Here is a 19,511-nt window from a genome sequence, read left to right as displayed (position 1 = left end):
ATAGAGAATCGAGCCCCAGTTCTGGAAATTTCCACGAGAGCGAAGGGGCGCTCAAGCTCACGCTCGGTCGCGATCTTCGGCCGTTCTCGTACATACGTTACGCGTAGAGTCGAAAATCCACTTTCTATTGATCGTGCAGGTGAATTTTTCGAATCCCCGAGCATCCCAAGACCAAGGCATCCCGCAAAATGTCGATGTTTGGATCGTTCATGAACGAGGATGATCTCTTTAATATATTTGGGTAAGTTCCACCATAATTTCTCACGGTATGTATCAATATGTATACATGTATGTCATTCTGGAAGGATCGCAGTACTATTTGGGAGCAATGGCTCTTGGGACCTGTCAGATGCATCGCTAGAATTTAACAGTGTGTTGCCTCGAAATTAAATGTCACTTATCTACGACAAAGGCATATCGTTTAGATTTCTTTAAATATGTAAGATCAAATTAATTCTTAAAATAGGTAACACTCAAGCATTAAATATGTAAATGCAATATATAAATATACATATATATGTCGTATACTACGTTTACGCGAGCGTTACTTCTGTAGTAACTTACGATAATTCACTCGTTTACGTGGAGTAAATTATCGTAAGTTACTACAAAATCCGGTTTACGCAAAGGAAAATCTTGTTTACGCGAAGGAATTATCGTAAGTTACTACAGAACGTAATAGTAGGCAAATATTAATATAATTTTATAATAGAAAATAGATCATTTATATTTCAGAAATTTCAACTTAAGAATACCTATATAGTTACGTCATAGTTTGTTCAAAAAAAGGTACAGAGTAAAAAAATCTTGTTTTCAACAATTTGCGATCAAAAAAATATTTTTGTAAACCGAAGTACTCGCGAACCTTCCCACTATATCATATTTCTGCTTCTACGCGAGACGAGGTGCCACATGGGTTTACAACTTTCCACGCGTGGAAAGTTCACGTATGTATATACTTTGCAAGGCACACTTACCCTGGGTTCCGTAACGCGCATATGCGCGTATTTATGTATAGCATACGTAACGTTTACTATAGAAAATGCGCGCATATGCGCGTTACGGAACGTGGCCTATGTATCTATAGTTTAACGATAGTGGAGTCCCCCGCAGGGGGGCCGAACCTACTGCCTCCACGTATACACTTTCCACACGAGATGAGATGTCACATGGGTTTACCACTTTCCACGCGTGGAAAGTTCACACATGTACTTTGCAAGGCGCACTATGTTTCCAGTTGTTGGGAAAGATTTTTACAAAGATTTTTACCAAGAGATCCGCAAAAAATATCAAAATTCGGAAAAGGCCCTATTCTGAATAATTACCTACAATTTATTTCCATTTTCCTAAAAAGCGTTCAGGCAAATGCTATTTGCCTAGGAAAATAGCATTTGAACACAAATAAACGAAAGCCATTTGATTGAAAGCCAGGCAGATAGCATTTGCCTAGTTAAAAGCTATTTTCCTAACCATTTGCCTACGACATATACATATATATAGCTACTTTTTTACTTTATGGAATATTTTACACAAAATATAAATCTTTGAGCTGATTTTATTTCTTGTTGTGAATGTGAGACTTAATCAATGATTCGTTAGAGATATTTTTATGATAAGCAATATTTTATATTGTAAACAAAAAAATAAAGAAAATAATTATTATTTAAAATTATTATAATTATATTATAATTGTGATTATTTGTAAACAAATATGTTTTGCAGTCATGGAATTAACAAATATTGACAATGGAAGCTTTCCAGCAAGCGACGCAAGTCGACACAAATCTCATTTTATCTTTGTTACTCATTGCCAAAAAAGAAAGATAAAACGTTTGTGTCGACTTGTGTCACTTGCTGGAAAGCTTTCAATATTGACAATATTCAGTGAGAATAATGTATTAAATTATTAGTGCAACATAGTAATTAATTTCTATTTATCTTTAATATACATGTGATTTGTGTCAATTAAAACGGACTTCCATAGCAATCAATCTATGCCATGTATAAATGTAAAAATCTGAAAATGAAAATATATGAATTTTGAATTTGTGATAATCAATAGATCGTCCATGCACAATACCATGAGGCAGATGAACAACATGATGAACTCCATGTTTCCTGATCCGTTCGATATGATGGGACAGAACGCTCTTATGCCTTATGGTAGAGGACTTCCTAACAATATGCCAGTTGCCCTGTTTGATCCTAATTTTGGAAGATTTGGTTTTGTAAGTATAATCAAAGATAACTGATCATATAAGTTATTAATAATAATAATCATTAACAGTTTAAAATTGTGTTACCTCTATGTAACTTTGATATACATAATTTATAAATTATATTTAATGTACAGAACAACATGGCGGCGACAAGTAATGGAAGTTGTCACTCATTCATGAGCCAATCGGTAATGACCATGTCAAGTGGTCCCGATGGTCGGCCACAGGTTTATCAAGAGACTATGTCTACAACAACGGCTCCCGGCGGCATCAAAGAAACTAAAAAGACCGTAAGCGATTCTCGCACCGGAACCAGGAAATTGGCTATTGGTCATCATATTGGTGAGAGGGCACATATCCTTGAAAGGGAGCGAAATTTGCGAAATGGCGATGAAGAAGAACGACAGGAATTTATTAATCTTGACGAAGGTAATTTTCCTTGTAGTCTTAAAAATAATGAAAACCTGAGGTAGTTTGTTTGTAAACCCGTTTTATTAGGAATCTTATAAGATTTGAACAGCATATTAATGTAATATTTACACACACGTGTACAATTAGAAAAAGATTGACTGTACCGAAGTTGAAATAATGAAAGTCAAAGTTAGCACATTTTATATGTACCGCAGGTACAAAAACGGCTTCCGATATCATTTCTATCGATATCATTGCAGCGATCATACTAATCCTACAGTTTAATAAAAAATAAAAAGACGATAAAAGGGACTTGTGAAAATACTCTTACAAAAATACAAGACCTTTGATCGTCTAGTTTTGAAGGAATTGATATGTAAAGTACACAATTTTTCTGATAGCGGTGGAAATATATGACAGTTAATGAAGACAGACTTATGAAGATCTAATAGCACATATTAGTGTTTATATATCTGTTATATATAAGATACATACATGCATAATGTAGAAAATTCCAGCCAAAACTATAATCATATTTACAAAAACCTAGCACAGATTCGTCGGACTTCGTGTTGTATTAATTGTCTACTTTTGACACAGTATTGTCAGGGACGAACGACCTTAATTAATCATTCACACACACACGCACACTCATTTTGCTTCTGTTAATAAATTGTTTGTTTTCATATTTATTGTAGAAGAAGCAGAGAGTTTTAATCGCGAGTGGCAATCACGTACACGTCGTGTTGCTGGTGCAATTGAGGGCGCAAATTCAGGTACTGCTAGTAGTGTCAGAGTTCCAGAGCCAAGGCAATTAGCTTTACCATCCACCACAGATATACCAGCCAGGTTAGTACCTTAGAAAAGAATGACTAAAAAATATATAATGCAATAAGTAAAATTTTGTCCAAAGGTAGGGTATATAAAAATCGTGTTTTATTGCATTGGTAAATTATAAAATTGCATGGTGCACTTATCTTGATCATACGCTTTATAATGTCGTAATTCCTCGCTTTATTCTTATCTACACAGTACAGTGTCATTATTCAATTATTATTATTTAAAGAAAAAAAGAAGATATATACAACAGAAAATTGTTTAAGGCTCTGGGCTCTCGCCGCGGTCATGTTAGACTGTGACATCAGAGACGAGAAATGACACGCTGAGAATTCTTGTATGCCAATTCCAAATAAAAAGATATTTGCATAAAATAACACTTCAGATCACTTCAGCATTTCAAAAATACTCTGAACAACTATCTCTTTCCCTTAACAGTTAATAAACAGCCGTAAAATGAAGATGAATACCAAGTATAGTCATGTAGGCTTATGTGCAGGCCAGTGCAGGCGCATGACTAGGTTTCGAATTACATTTATTTTACGGCTGTTTGTTAATTGATAAGAGAAAGGGATAGATCTCGGAGTATTTTTGAAGTGTGCTGAAATAATCTGAAGTGTTATTTTATGCAAATATCTTTTCATTTGGAAATGGCAAAGAATTCTCAGCGTGTCATTTCTCGTCTCTGATGTCACAATCTAACATGGCCGCGAGTACTCAAGAGTCTTAAATATAAATTAATAATTAATATATCTAGCTACAATACATTCATCAAATTAAATTAATCTGAATGCAAATATTGAGCATTCTACGAAGTATCTTAGCAAATGTTTTATACGTTATTTGATATTAAATTTTGTAGCAACAATTTTGTTTGTAAAATAAAATTAACTAATTAACTTTAATAATAGTATTTTTTTTAAAAGTATTGACAAAATTTATATTTGAACAGCAGATATACGAACTGGAAATAGACACGTCAGAAAATAATAAATAGAAATACAAGATTTTATTTTTTGTGTGGCCATGCTTTATATATATATTCTCCTCTTTTTACATGATATTATGATATTATTATACATCTCCATTCTTTCTGTATGCAACTTTGAAAGAAATATATGCATGTCTGCTTTTCAATATATATATTATTATAAAAGCATGTATGGATTTATATATTGCAACATCTATTTTTACTTAATTTCTTTTTTGGATATACACATTCTCTATTATATTTTATACAATAAAACAAAAAGTTGTAGAAATTAAATCTATAAGTAAATAAGAATGAAATTAGGTATAAGTAAACTCAATTTGTATATTTATTTATATATAATTCTTTTTTAATATTGCAAATAAGAAAAATTTAATTTAATTGTTGATCTTTATGGAAATTAATGACCTACATCTATAAAATATTCTTATATAGCATTATTATTTTACTCTTGTAACTTCGTTCTTTATTTTGTTACTTGTCCTTTTGTTGGAATATGTTTCTTGTTTCTTTTATTTATATTGGTCTCGTTGTCCTGTACTTTTATAGTCGACATTCTAATAGAAGATGGATACCTTCCACTAAACGTGCTATGAGATCGTTAAATCCTTTAAAAGCAAAAAGTTCGTCTCCCTCTTCAAGGTAAGTTTAGTTTCTATTAACTGCATTAAAGATTAAAACTTCTAATTTGTATAAAAATATATTTGAAAAAAAGACAAGTTTATTTTACTTCATAATTTAACTCTGTCAGCGTTCATGTCAAATCATTTATACGTACATATATCTCACAAGAAAGAAAAATGCATTGCAGTGTTCTTGTATTAGATATATACATACTTAAGTAAATATTGATAAATTGAGATAATCCTCAGTCTCTAATAATTATGTTTCGTCATATTAATAAGTGATATCTCTTTTGTGCAATCAGATTTTACACTAATATGGTACATATATCAAGAAAGACATTTAATACGTTGAGATATTTTTTAAAAATATTATTACTATTGTATACTTTTATAATCTTATTGTATATCTATTTATATAACATTTAACATATGTATTATATATTTTATATTATATAGATATACTCTGTTAGTATATTATATATCTTATTATACTCTATTATACTAAGTAAGGATACAATTTTCAATGATATTTTTATTGTCATAATGTTAAATTATGATTATCTAATGTCATATTTTTTTAAATTAATTTATGGCGCGTTTCATTCTTCGGACGGTATAAATATTATTATCAATGTTGCAGTCTTAATCATACTTAAGTTACAAAATGTGCTAACACGTAATTCATAATACAGCGAGTCTGTTAAGATTGATACAGAATATACCGTCTTATGTGTGTATTGCAGGTACAGCCGCAAATATTAATAAGTTAAAAGCATAGTATACACCAGTGACGCTTATGCAACGTAAGTACGTTGCGCTTTATTCTATCGTTTCCTTTTGTTTGTTTCAATTCCATTTTCAGCACTAATTCGTAATTACAAGCACTTATGTTTCAACTAGTAATATTTTCCATGTCTATCTCGATATTAGAAAGGTGTAGATATGTATATCGTTTACTTGAAATGAAGTGCAATTAATGTAATTCTATTGTATTATAATAGAAAGAAGTGTTACTATGTACTTTTTCTACGCTTAAGTTAGAGAATAATTCCAATTTAATGACGATATCCACAGTCGATTCTAGTTGTGATATTAATACATTAAATATAGCATAATAGTGGTATATTAAGGTTGTATTGAATTCTTACTAAGTATACACATAAATATAAATATTGTATTTGTTTCATATCCGCTTGTAGACATACATCTTTTATTTTATACATTGTTAATTTGATATACACGCGTGCATATAGGTACATATTTTTTTATTTTTGAGAAATTTTGCAAAAAAACAAGTTATAGTAATTTCACACTAATGCAGAGCAAGAGCATGATTCGCTTATCTCGCTTGTGCATTCTTTTTTCTTGTTTCTCTTCCCTTTGCATCGAAACGTTGCCCAATAAAATTCGCAGTAACAGTGTTATCATATAGAATTATAGACTATCCATATGCTTCAATCGGACTCGTCCCTTGTCGATTATCATGTTATACAAAAATGTATTGATTTATGTGCTTGCAGCATCAAAACTCCAGAACCCGCAGCGTTGTCAAATTCAGCTTCGAAAGCTGAAGAAGCATCACCGACGTCGCCGTCTACGTCAGGATCTCGAAAACGCGAACATAAGCCGGATAGACAAGTTAGTAATAAGCGTCACGCTGTTCCCGCTAGCGACAAATAGAAAATGTCTCGAACTACTATCCATAACTCGTACTTTACTCTATCCCCATTACAAGAGCCTCATATAACGAGGCTTTACTTTAAACTAACTAGAAATATATTTTCTTTCACAATCATTAACGTCCTAAGCAAATTGTATGGATTATTTTTTCTAAAAATTGTTATCTCATTCGCTCACAATAAGCATTATTATTTTGACATATGTAACTATTTAAACCAAATTCAGTAAGGCTCTCAGCAATATTCTCTCTTTTCTTTTATATACCGATATTTATTTAAGTAGATCTATAGAATCTTAGTTGTCGAGAGTGTTAAGGAAATAAACTTTTAAAATACAGCTCAAACTTTTGCCGTTAATCAAACAAGATTAGTACACACAATTTTTTATACGTTATTTCCATATAATAATATTCTGTGTCTTAAAATACTATATTTATTATTATATAATCAAAGATGTCACATCCATCGATAGTTGATCAGTTTCTGTTAGCTTCATTATTGTACAATTAAATATATTCGAAAGTGTAAAGGGAATTACAAATAAATTTCTTGTTTGAAATGTATTCTAAACTTGGGATGTTTTGTTTAATCGATTTTCTAAACCCGCGTATCGATGATGGAAGGCGTGTTTATTGAAGTGGAAAGTGGGGTATTATTAAGACAATATTTTTTTCCCTCAAACAATTTATTCAAATAAGGTCAAATTTTGTGTTTACAATTGAAAGGTATACGTATTATTTTATTCTAAAGAAACGACGTGCGCGGGCGCGCGCACGCGACAGAACGAAAATATCCCTTGTACCAATGTATAAATTTCAGTGCAGTCCTTTCTACATAAATAGTAATCTATTAACTGCATTAGTGCCAATATCTTTCAATGAAAATATTAGCACACCGATCTGTTATATTACCATAGAACCAAAAAACTTACATATCCAAGAATAAAAGTAAATGTAAAAAGAAGCAAAATATAACATTTAAAAATCTTTTAGTTACAAAAATAAAATGCTTCATCAGCTTCGCGTTGCATTCTAGAGAAAAAGCAAATATATAAAATCATCAGGTTTAAAACCGTGTATATTTTAGACCACTCGATCGCATCTGTTAATGTTCTCATTGAATTGCATACGTAAAACAATATTAGAATTGTCGGAAATATCTTACGAATCTTATCGTAAAAAAGCAACGCTTTGTTATAAAAGCTGAATCATGCATTCTGAGTGAATCATGTCTGTTTTAGGATTGACGATTAATACTTTTATACGCGAAATAATAAGTTAACAATTATATCCTTCTAACAGAAGTATCGACGTACTTCTGCAGTATACAACTGCTTAAATCAATTTAAAATTTAAATAATTGTTTTCTTTGTACTTATCGATTTATCAGTGTATAAAAGATTCAAGCTAATTGAAAAGTGAGGAGTTTGCAAAATCACGTGATTCGTTCTGTATATGTGCAAGTATACAAGCGTTGTAACAAAGCGCAACTATGACAAATAAAAGAACAAATAAGCTACGAGAGATAATAAAAGAGAAAGAACGTAAGAGGAAAGCGGGCAAAAGAAGTAACAAAACGTAACGTTGTGTCGACGCTCCATTGGTTGGAGTGATTTCGGTTTGTTAATTGTCCTCTGCTAAGGTGTTAATTGTCGCGTTGATAGCCAACAGCTGCGCCACAAATGATGAATTGCTCATGACAGTGGCCAGAGCAGAGAGGATATCTACCAAGATATCTTGCGAAATATTGAGTTGTCGAGCACATTCCGCTATCATCTCCATTTCCTCAGTGTCAGGATTTATCTGAAAACAAAGGATATTTCTGCTGTACATTTCAAGATGTCCCCGAAGACAATTCTGATATTAACCTCGAGATTAATATCAAGAGTCGTACCTTACGCGAACCACAGAACTTGTTGAACTCCATCTTGACTCGCTTCTTCCCGTTTCCAGTCTGATAGAAAATCGTGAAGGTCTGCCTGTTGTTTATATCTAGTACGACGGGGAAATATATGCCGGCGGTGACGTGACCCTTAGTATCTCTGGCAAGGAGACTTCTCTGATTATAAACCAAGTTTCTACGTTCCGTAACGTCAATGGCAGTTAAATATGGCCTTGCCACATAAATGAGAGCGACTTGCGTCGTCTCCAAGGCACCAGGTCGAGTTTTTCTCTCGTGCCACTCGACATAATCGGGATCGTCGGCACACAGACAGTAGTTGTACTCTTTCTTACAGGTCGGCTCATCGGATTGCGTGAACCAGCCCGTGTGAGGGTATAACTTATCGGCCATCACAGTGATAACGCGCGCTACGTGGTAACCGGGATCGAGTAGCATGACGCCGCGGCGTTCGCCAATCTCGATTTTCAGGCACACTAAGACATGCTCCTTCTCGCCGCTATCTGCCGCTGGTGGACCGCCAACATAGCCGGCGATATCACCAATCGTCTGCAACAAAACATTGATATTTCTCATAAATATTACTAGTAATTTGGACTGTTTCACAAATATTGGGTGACAAAAAGACTGGGTTTCCCAAATTATCGAACATCGCGCTATATATTATCGTATCGAAACAAGGGCACGAAAAATATCTCGGAAATATCTTACCTCTTCACAAGATACTAAGTAGAGGCCACTTGCTATTCCTGGGAACCGCTTATTCAATCCTGTTAATCGATGTAATAATTCAAATCCAAGACCGACGCAAGTATGGTGTTCGTGTGTTATTAGTGGCTGATATTTCCGGTAGAATCGATCCAGCGCACTTTCTCCACTTGCAGTGTAGTCCCTGTAGAACCTGCGTAATCAACATTGCAACTTTATATTGTGTCAAGAAGGGGTAAGGTACATCAGAAGAATAACGACGAGATAAGGCGTTACATACCTGAGGAAATTGCCAATAGTGTCATAGCGATGCTCACGCAATAAGCGTTGCGTTTCAAGTTCAACGCTGCCTGCTAATTCCTCGTACTGTTCGACCGTGGAGACGGTCAGGGCTGGTGACTCGTAATGGGCCCAGACCGGCAGGGGTAGCGGAACACCCCTGATCCAGGGCCCGCGTGCCTGCCCCTGTGGCTGGCACCATATCTCTGCCGTCTCGAGTCAACTCGGCCATTCGCTGCCCCAGCGGCCAACCGTTGGCACAAAGCCATGTTCGTCCCTGCAGCTGCTTATTGGCTCTACAGGGCTCTCTCCGTGTTTTATACTCTTCTCTCGCTCTGCGTTCAACATACAAAACAAATCCGTCTTTCATTCTCTATCTTTTATTCTTTAATTACATATCTATGTACATAGGTTTTTCTGTGTTTAAAGTGAAATAGAATAAAGATCTTCGTACTGGGGAGAAAGAGGACAATGTAGAAAGCCCAACAACGAAAAATGATAGGAGTATTACGGCTGATTCTCAGTGAACACAATGTCTTAAATTAGGACAGAAAACGTCTTAAAGACGTCATATATCCCGATTTGAGACATGCATGTTGTCTGAGTTGGTAACAGATTTGATCAGATATGGAGATATGCATCAGTTAGCAGACTGATATCAACTGCATCCGCATTCAGCTTATGTTCTGTCAGCAGAGTCTGCTAACGTAATCAGACAGCGGATTGGCAACAGAAACCGCGCAGAGCATGGACGGTTCCTGCGGGATGTGCTTTATTTCTTCCGCCAATCTGCTGATTATATTAGCCGACTCTGTTACATTTGTGTTGGCGCTCTGCCGACATCATGTGATATATCAGAACCGGCATCAAATCTGATCTTTATTGTGCCGACAAAATTGATAGCAGATACTTAGCAAAATCGGTTTTCGACAGACTTGGCTGTCCGGGGTGCTTTAGAAGCAAGATTGCAAAGATATTTTTGTTATTTCCCTAAGTAGGCCACGATTCTCGCGTGAGTTTTTTTTTGAGGGGGGAAGGGAAGGAACAGAATGTACCAAGTTCAACAGCGCGCTTTAGAAGTAAGATTGCAAGGATGTCTTTCTGTACTGTCGGGACAATCTCGTATCTGTTTAAAATACTATTTTCTTCGGAGCAAAATACACAGTTGGACTCCAACTGCGACGCAACGCTAAGACGCGACGACGTTACTCCACCTCCCCCCGGGTGGTCGCGCGCGCGCGAGCGCGAGAAAAACGTTCGCGATTTTACCGTAAGTCCACTGCTATTTGAGCACACGGATCAGCACGGTGCCATAAGACAAGATCTGCGAGATGAGTCCGGAGAAGCGGATCGGATTTGTCGTCGGCTCGGTATCCAACATGGCGGTTAGGCGGTGTGTGTACGCTCAGAGGACGCGCGTGGCGAATCAATACACGACCAAATAGATACGTGGCGCGTGCCACGTGTCTGATCGTTGCGACCTTCGCTGTGACACGGGGATCCGCGGGATCCCCGTATTCCCCGTCCGTGTATGCTCGCGTCGCAAAATCTCTCGAACGGAGACGCGAGGAAAATCTCGCCCGCGGAATTTCTGTCGCGAAAAGGCTTCCGTACGATTGATGGGGAAACGAGCCGATATCTCTCTCCCTCAAAAGGGATCTATCAGTCAAGCTAAGTATAAGCTATAATAAGTGGTCAGAGACCGAGCGAAAACGCGAGGGGACATCAGGAATTCAGGCGGCCTTCTCCCCCTCCAGACCCTTTCAATCGAAAGTGGGAGGGGGGGGGGAAAGGGCAGATTAACCGAGGACAATCGTCTCGTTATTTACATTCGCTGCGCGGGCGAACTCCGTTCGCGCCGCGCCGTTACTCGCCGTCGTTATTAATGCGCGCGGCAGCGAATATACGAGCGAGAGACGAGAGACGAGACGAGAGTCATCGATGACTCGCGAGGGGGAGGCACAATGACTTCGAGGGAAAAGGGCGTGTGAGAATCTTCACGGACGGTTTTGCGGGTAGGGAGAGGGAAATGCGTTTCCGCGACACGGAGAATTGCGCGTTCTCTTTCGTCCGAATCAGTCCGAATACAAAAGATCTCGAAGAGGGGGAAAAAAAAGAAAAGCGGAGTAACGACAACGCGGAATCTCGATAATAGTCGATCGAGATCCGCGCGGGCGTCCCTCCGATCGAACGACGCCTCCTCGCACTTACCCATACAACGAGCACACCAAACAAATAAAAACTTTCTCTCCGCGCGAGCTTTGTTCGGCAACTTCACGTATCCGAACCCCAAGTAGAACTGAGAGGTGGGACGCGAGCGTAAGGTTATATACGTTCGGCAGCCCCTCTTCGTCCCTGCCGCTCTTTCGGTCGTGCCCCCCCCCTCTCCCACCCTTTCGATCCCTCGCCCACCACGCTTGTCATACTTAACGCGTTTCTCCACGTGATCGCGATATACCCGTCATTCTTGACTGAAGTTCTCTAATACAGCGTACAGCGGCACCGCAAGGATGCAATTATCTCGCGCCGATAACGTGCCCAAGGCTTTTCGTTTCTTCTCCTCGTTTTGTTTCCTTTTGCTTTTTCCGCGCTACTTCGCCATTATTTGCGCATTTCGTGTTTATTTGTAAGCGATTCGAGGAATAACATATTAAAAGCGTCCCACGAAGAGAGAAATTCGGGGAACTTTAGCCGCAGCGGCGATAATTTAAATTCGACATTTAACTTTATAGATTTCAAAAACAGTACATTCAACTTGAATCCAGAATTACACTTTTGCGTAATCGATCGATCTTTTGATTTTATCGATACATAGGAACGTGAAGGTGTCGACGGATTAACTAGTTGCCTCGTGAAGTTGCTCCTTTTCTCAAATAATTATGAATGCACGAATGACTAGATATCATTCAATGTATACGAAAAATAATTGTACAAGACTTATTTTATGTTTAAATTTTAAGGTTTTCTACCGACAAAATTTCGACAGATCTGTCTGTTTGAAAATAAATACGTTCCTTATGAAGCTTGAAAATTGTTTTCTTTTTCTTTGTCTGCCACTCGCGCACAAAGAAAATAATTGTTGCCTTTATAATACATTCGACATTCAGAAGAAATCACTCAGAGACACGTGGCGCATTCACTCCAGTGAACTATACTGGAATAATGTGTTGGAATGTGAACTTTACTCTAGAATAGTCTAAAAGAAAACGGGACGAAAAGATGCAAAATTATAACCAGAAGAACTATAATCGTTTTTTTTTTCTATTGTTGTACTCTTCGAGAACAATAACCTATTGACCAGTCAAAATTCGCTAAACAAAGACATAAACAATCCCTATTATTTCCTAATCAACCCGTCTTTTTCTTCTTGCTGCCCGAGCGCTAAGCACATGGCTGCGTCGACATTCCAGTATAGTTCACTGGTTCGCTCGTTACTATTCATTATAATCCCCCACGCGTAGTGCATATATGTGTATAGCATATGTGCATATATGTGTATAGCATATGTGCGTATTTATATATACGGATAGAAAGGGCGCCAGCTGCTTCGTAGAAAATATATACACTTGTCATGGAATATTTTTTATGCAACACGTGCATGGAAAGTGCCCCATTGCGCACGCTACGCGTGCGTGATAGACCACTTTCCAGGCACTTGCCACATAAAATAGGGAGTGTAAGTCGTGTGTAAAGATGAAAATTCCCGGGTGCGGTTACCGCACTCGCCTTCGGCTCGTGCGTAAACTCCGCACCCGGGAATTTTCATCTTACGACACTTGTTACACAAATAACTATTAAAGGATTGCAGCTTATGGCGGTCGAGGTCACGCTCGAGTGCGATTGGTCGATGAAACGTCGCGCCTCCCGAAATTCTCAGCTGTTTCGTATCGCGCGAATGTGTCTGCGGTGAACGTTCGACGTTGCCTCTGACGTCACGAGATCAACGGTAACGGCCGCTTCCACGAAATACGGGGGCGAGTCCGCGACGCGAAGTGCTTTGTTGGGCAGTGCCGGCTCTACGCGCGGGTCGGACCTGAGGCTTAGGGGCGGAGAGGGGGAGGTGAAAATGCGAGAAAAATATTTCATCTGCCGATTTGTTATTTTTAATCGATCCTCGCGAGCGGGGAAACTACGTTGAGTAACACCTTCGTTCGACTTCAGAGTCCACACGTCCGCGCGAACAAGGTCCTTCGATGGCTATTTCGAATGGCCTTGAACGTCGCGCGATTACGCGGCTTCAATTAGCGCGACGCGCGGTCGTCGTGGAAAATTTTAATAAGCGGTCTCTTCATCAGGAAATTGCCAAAACGATAAATCGTTACGAGCAACCGCTATATACGTATATTTTGTTGCGCGTTGCGCAAGTTTTCGCGCGAATAACTTTTACCTTCGTGCCGAGACGTTTGTCGTAATTGCCGTCCAACGGAACGGACTGCGTCAGCTGCTTATTGCCAAATTTCAAACACGTGGACAACACGAAATTTGTCTCGCCGACGAATCCGTGTTTTATTGCGATTACTTACGTCGGTATCGATTCGAAATTTTATTAGACATTATTATTAACAAAATTATTCGCCAGCTATCTTTCTTTGTCATTATATAATAACGAAAACGCTGAATTTCTAAACGGATTTCGTTATCGAAAAAGTAAAATGGCATGTAATCTTGCAAATGCGGTCGCTGATCGCAAATGCGGGAAGCGACAAGACGTTATATACTTATGGACAGCTGTGGATTTCGAAATTCACAGTTTATCTGAATGTCAGCGATTCTTTTTGCTCGCTCGCCTTATTTCGCGACATTCACAATATATCTCGCTAGATCGATGACGGCTCTCGGCGACGTCGCCGGCCTCTCGCACGGACAAAGAAATGCAAGGCTGTGCCTGCGTTAAACACGACTATCGTCCACGTGATTATTATATGACCCGATTAGAACCTACGGCGTAGTATAAACGCCATTCGTACATGAGAATTGGATATGACCCAATCGCCCCGCATTTTCCACGTGCTGCGTAGAACACGTTTTCCGCGTTTATGTATCTGTTACGGCGCGGCGCAATTTCTGTCTATTAGCATTTTCGAGCCGACATATGGAAAACATCCCTTTGCAATATATTGCGCAAGAGCGTCTCGTCTCCGACTTTCGGCGTACCGAGAACCGAACACGGCCTGTTTATAGGTACACGTGCCACGTACGTCATCGACGGATTTAATGTTATTTGACTTTGCTGGCAGCGGACGCGTTATTATTGCGCTACGTTTGTTGACTTTTGCAATCTTATATTATATACAGTTATATAATAATAACGATAATAATAATAAATATTATATACTATATATGTATGTATTTTTTTGTTATAACTTCTGTATCATTTCTTTTCGTATATATAAGAAAAATAATTAGAATAATAACTTTTGCATTGTTTTTTTACAAGAAGTAAAAGATCCCGCACAATTTATATGAAAGTTTTCGGTCACAAGTGCACACTCGTATAGACATACATACGGACACGGTTCTTGTGAAGGAGAGTTTTAAATGCCTATAATTCAGAAACTATAATTATAGAAAGTTGATAAATTTTGAGACTTTTCATCAGAGACACAAGAACTATACGACATATCACTTTTTTCATATAAATCGTGCGGGGTCCTTGCAATTAAATTACATAATATTCTATATATAATCATATTTATATATAATTGTTTATATGTAATTATATATGGGCAATTTTTTCTCAAACTTCACTTTTTATTTAAAAAAAAAAAGATGCGAAAATTATCCTTTTAATTATTTTTTAATTTTTCTTTTTATTATTTTTCTTGTATATGCGCAAACAGAGATTATACAAGAAAAGGAAAAAATATATATATGGATATATTTTATACATAATTATATATATAATTTTTTTCCTAAGCATTTTTTTATATAAAATTGTTCTTGAATGTAATTGACATCAATTTATCTAAATTGAAATATTATTCGCAAATGCATGTACACACACGAATAATATCGGACCATGTATTTTTATTTATGTTTATATAACGACCCTAATATGATTTACCTAATATGATTGTATTAGGTAAACACCTAAATTTGCATAGTAAGGGATTAAAATGCTCCCACGCCGTAAATCATATAATATATAATTTATATAACAGTGTAAAATCGATTAGAAACGATGTTTGTTACGTAGGAGCAATTAATTGAAGTATCTGCCGTCGGTGATTGATAAAGGCGGTTCTTGGTACTGTGTTTCATTCGGGATTATTATGACTCACGCCAATGACGTAAACCGCATGATATATGTTTATCATTCGCGGTAGATATACACTCACACACACGTGTATCCATTAAGTGATTGTCGCGATATTTGCGAAAATATACAAAACGATGCCTTTGCGTTCTTCTCTATTCGATCTCGCCCGGTAATTTCGGCTTAAAATACTCCCAGATCGTATATCGACATGAGATATAGTTACACGACAAATATTCCACAGTAGGGTGCGTGTTTCGCGCTCTCTGAAGTTTCGAGCGCATTCTAAATATTGAAAAACAGGAACGTAGAAAAGAATATTAATTTTGGAGGTCGATTGTGTATCTTGAAAGGTACGTGAAATTCACAAGGTGAAAATTACAAAAGTGAACGGATTTACTTCAACATAAGAATTAAATTATAGATATATTCCTATAGTGAATTTTCTTACTTTTGTAATTTTTACCTCGTTTCAAGATACACAAATCTGATTTTTAAAACATCGCGTATTGTCTTCTCTTAAATAAGAGAGAACTTCGTAATTCGTCCTAAACATATTCGATCTTATCATCAACTATAGGCCTGCAAACTGCAATTGGTTGCGGAAAATTATATAAGCTTATATTCGCGAACGCGGCTTCCTTTCCCTCGTGTTATTGGCCGCGAGAATGCGGTTGAATGCATTTTTCTGATGAGTCAGGAAACGAGGAACTTGTTCGATCAAACAGACCGGATGTAAGTTTCACGAAATACGCGATCTCAGCGGTCAGCGGGACGTGTACGTATTTGTTTGGCGATCGCAATTCTACCTCGGCCTGCTTGCGTAAGCGCGAACAAGCACGCATCGCGCGTCGGTGTAATGGTAGAGGAATGTATAACATACGTACCAGGTGTTCGCGAGAAAATTATATGGCTCAAGGAAAAGGTTGCGTGATAAAAGGACAGCGCAGCGCAACGCGCTGCAGAAATGTAAAATTGCAGCGCAATTTCGCTGCGCCGTGCCCCGTCAAGCGGAAAATCCGTACGAGCGTGATGTATATACCTATAGTATGTGTATCGTCGCACATATTTGTCGACTTGTTTGCGCGAATCGTAAACGATAATGGTTTTTCGAAATCTTTGCTTTTGTGACGTGAGACACCAGGTTTGTCGGTTCATATTTGTGGAAAATATTCAAAAAATTTGCAGGGGCGTATGATAAAGTTAAGACATTGATAAAGACAACATGCATGCCTAAAATATGTTTTAAGGACATCTTTAAAACTTTTTGAATAGACTTCTGAAAGTTGTCTTTTATAAGACTTTGGAGCATGTAGTTATTATATTTTATTGACTGTAACATTTACCGATTAAATATGACGATTACATATGACAATGGCTAATTTGAATATAACATAGCTTATAAAATATGTATTTATTGCCAATTAATTTGCTACTCAGATATTTTGCATTATTTAATGTCACAACGACAAAATTAAAGACGAAGCTGTTTGGAAACGCGTTAACAAGAGGAAGACTATGAGATAGAAGCTAGAATTATCTGACAAATCGATATACCAGCTAGATAATTGATTTTATGTAAACTTTGTTAACGACAAAACTGATGATTTTTAAATTGTAATAGGTTGTTATCAAAGTTACGTAAATATTAAATTATATAGGTATACCGAGTTATCTCAAGCAATATTAACTCTTCTTCCGTACTTTTTTCTTGTTATTCATGCGTTTCGGTATCATTAATTTTTATTTCACGATATGTCTGAAAATAATCCAAAATAAAATGTCTTATAAGATGTTTTAATGGTTTTTGAGTATTTTCGTGGTCAACTTTGCATATAACTAATCAAGAGACACGGTAGTGTCTCGCGCCAAGTATACGCGGAGCGAGACCGATCGTGACTCTTTTACGCGACGCGACGATTTGCGAATACTCGATTTAATTAACCGTGTACAAATACGCAGATGTATTGCGCATTAAAAAACTATATACACATATATTGCAGTTGAAATCATGTCTTATCTAATCTGAAATGGATTAGTCATTACGATGTTTTAAATGACGTACGTCATTATTTTTACGTGGCAGACACACGCTGTTCTCGTTATCGAATATTTACTATGTAAAAACTCAGAAAAAAGTTGCGGCTTGATGAGATACAGAAAGCGAGTCAAGTGGGTGATGAGAGGCATTCTGATTTTTATTCTTAATTATCTGATAACAATATCAAAATATGAAACTGAAAATCAGTTAGAATAGTTAATTGAATCTCTTATCTTCAATAAGGTATTACCAGAGATACGATCTATCTTAGAAATAATTGCGTTCGTAATCCAAGTTTCTGGAAAATTTATAAGACACCTGCAGCATTTCACCAGGTAACTGCGCATAAATGAAATCTAGCTTTTAATCCTACGCCAACGATAATACGACTATTTCGAGCAATAGGTTTCGCATGATATTTCAGGAACAAAGCGCAGCTTTCACATTTAATTATAATGTTAAATATTTTTCAAAATAGTGAAAGTTTTTGTGCATGGTTAACACATATGTTTCCAGACAGCACGTATGTCTAAAAGACGTCGTAAAGACATCTTTTAGACATCTTTTTAGACGTGTGTGCTATCTGGGTTTCTTCGTTATCTAATACTTTACATATATATAGCTGTCTTAATTAATATATATATCTAAATATTGTCTACTTATAATTGTATTTAAATATGAATGCACACTCAGAATCGTTAACACTTTCGCGTGAATTTATCGCATACGTTGTTTTTGATATAGGTATACGTTCCGATAAACGCCCAAAATTACATATTAAGGCATTATTAATGAGTTCGGGTCGTAACGTCGAAATGACATCTTGCCGACATTTTGACGACAAAATAATGACAAGTTACGTCAGCTTGCTACTTTTGGGGTATAAATCAATATCTTTAATTTCATATCGATATAATATATATATCACTGTTTATAATTCAAAATGCGTGAATTATAAGAGAAAGAAGAAGTGAACAAAGTATAAACAAACGCGTTGAGTATTTTCGCGCTTGTTTATACTTTTGAACATCGATCGCAGGGGTTCGATTCTTGGAATTCATTCGTATATAAGAGAAACGCTCGCAAATTCTCGCTCTTACAGAAAAGTTGCAAGTTGATTGGTTATCGCATGACTTTTAGCCAATCAACCTTGTAGATTCTTCGCAAAAACGGAATTTGCACACACGTTTATCTGGCGAATGAATTCAAGAATCGGGGCCCCTCTAATCTCGTACCTGGACGCGTGATTGTTCGGCGCGGGTCACGTGACGCCGCGGAGCCAATCGCCATGCATTTTCGCGCGATTGTGGCGGCCGTTAAAGGCCTTTGCACAATATTAGGCAACAGGCAATAGGAACAGAGAATAGAAATCAGAAATCACGTATAAATGCCGAACAAACAGCTACTACGTTTACGCGAGCGTTACTTCTGTAGTAACTTACGATAATTCACTCGTTTATGCGGAGTAAATTATCATAAGTTACTACAAAATCCCGTTTACGCGAAAAAAAATCCCGTTTACGCGAAGGAATTATCGTAATAAGTTAAGTACTACGGAAGTAACG

General features: G+C 37.0%; 2 protein-coding genes across 4 annotated transcripts; one reads left to right on the top strand and one right to left on the bottom strand.

Annotated features, from left to right (window-relative positions):
• Positions 1-28: 28 nt before the first annotated feature.
• On the top strand, positions 29-7,326 carry LOC112460169 (myeloid leukemia factor). Of its 3 annotated transcripts, XM_025024732.1 has the most exons (7): positions 30-241; positions 2,063-2,228; positions 2,354-2,648; positions 3,329-3,479; positions 5,008-5,100; positions 5,828-5,887; positions 6,605-6,694. In XM_025024732.1, exons 1-6 carry the CDS (start codon positions 189-191, stop codon positions 5,844-5,846), a joined length of 777 nt encoding a protein of 258 aa, XP_024880500.1. In that variant the 5' UTR covers positions 30-188; the 3' UTR covers positions 5,847-5,887; positions 6,605-6,694. The 3 variants fall into 3 exon arrangements, with proteins under 3 accessions (XP_024880498.1, XP_024880500.1, XP_024880499.1); XM_025024730.1 differs by lacking the exon at positions 5,828-5,887 and having other exon boundaries at positions 29-241; positions 6,605-7,326; XM_025024731.1 differs by lacking the exons at positions 5,008-5,100; positions 5,828-5,887 and having other exon boundaries at positions 6,605-7,326.
• A 90-nt stretch (positions 7,327-7,416) lies between these two features.
• On the bottom strand, positions 7,417-11,030 carry LOC112460180. The gene is made up of 6 exons (XM_025024762.1): positions 10,944-11,030; positions 10,357-10,482; positions 9,651-9,862; positions 9,374-9,563; positions 8,657-9,211; positions 7,417-8,565 (listed from the first exon to the last, which is right to left on the bottom strand). The coding sequence occupies exons 1-6, from the start codon at positions 11,028-11,030 to the stop codon at positions 8,386-8,388; spliced, it is 1,350 nt and encodes a 449-aa protein (XP_024880530.1). The 3' UTR covers positions 7,417-8,385.
• Between the last annotated feature and the right edge of the window lie 8,481 nt (positions 11,031-19,511).

This window comes from Temnothorax curvispinosus, unplaced genomic scaffold, assembly GCF_003070985.1.
Source record: "Temnothorax curvispinosus isolate PA1 unplaced genomic scaffold, ASM307098v1 QBEX01010373.1, whole genome shotgun sequence".
NCBI classification, from domain to species: Eukaryota; Metazoa; Arthropoda; class Insecta; order Hymenoptera; family Formicidae; genus Temnothorax; species Temnothorax curvispinosus.
Note: the sequence above shows the minus strand (reverse complement) of the source record. Positions and strands in the feature narration are given on the sequence as shown.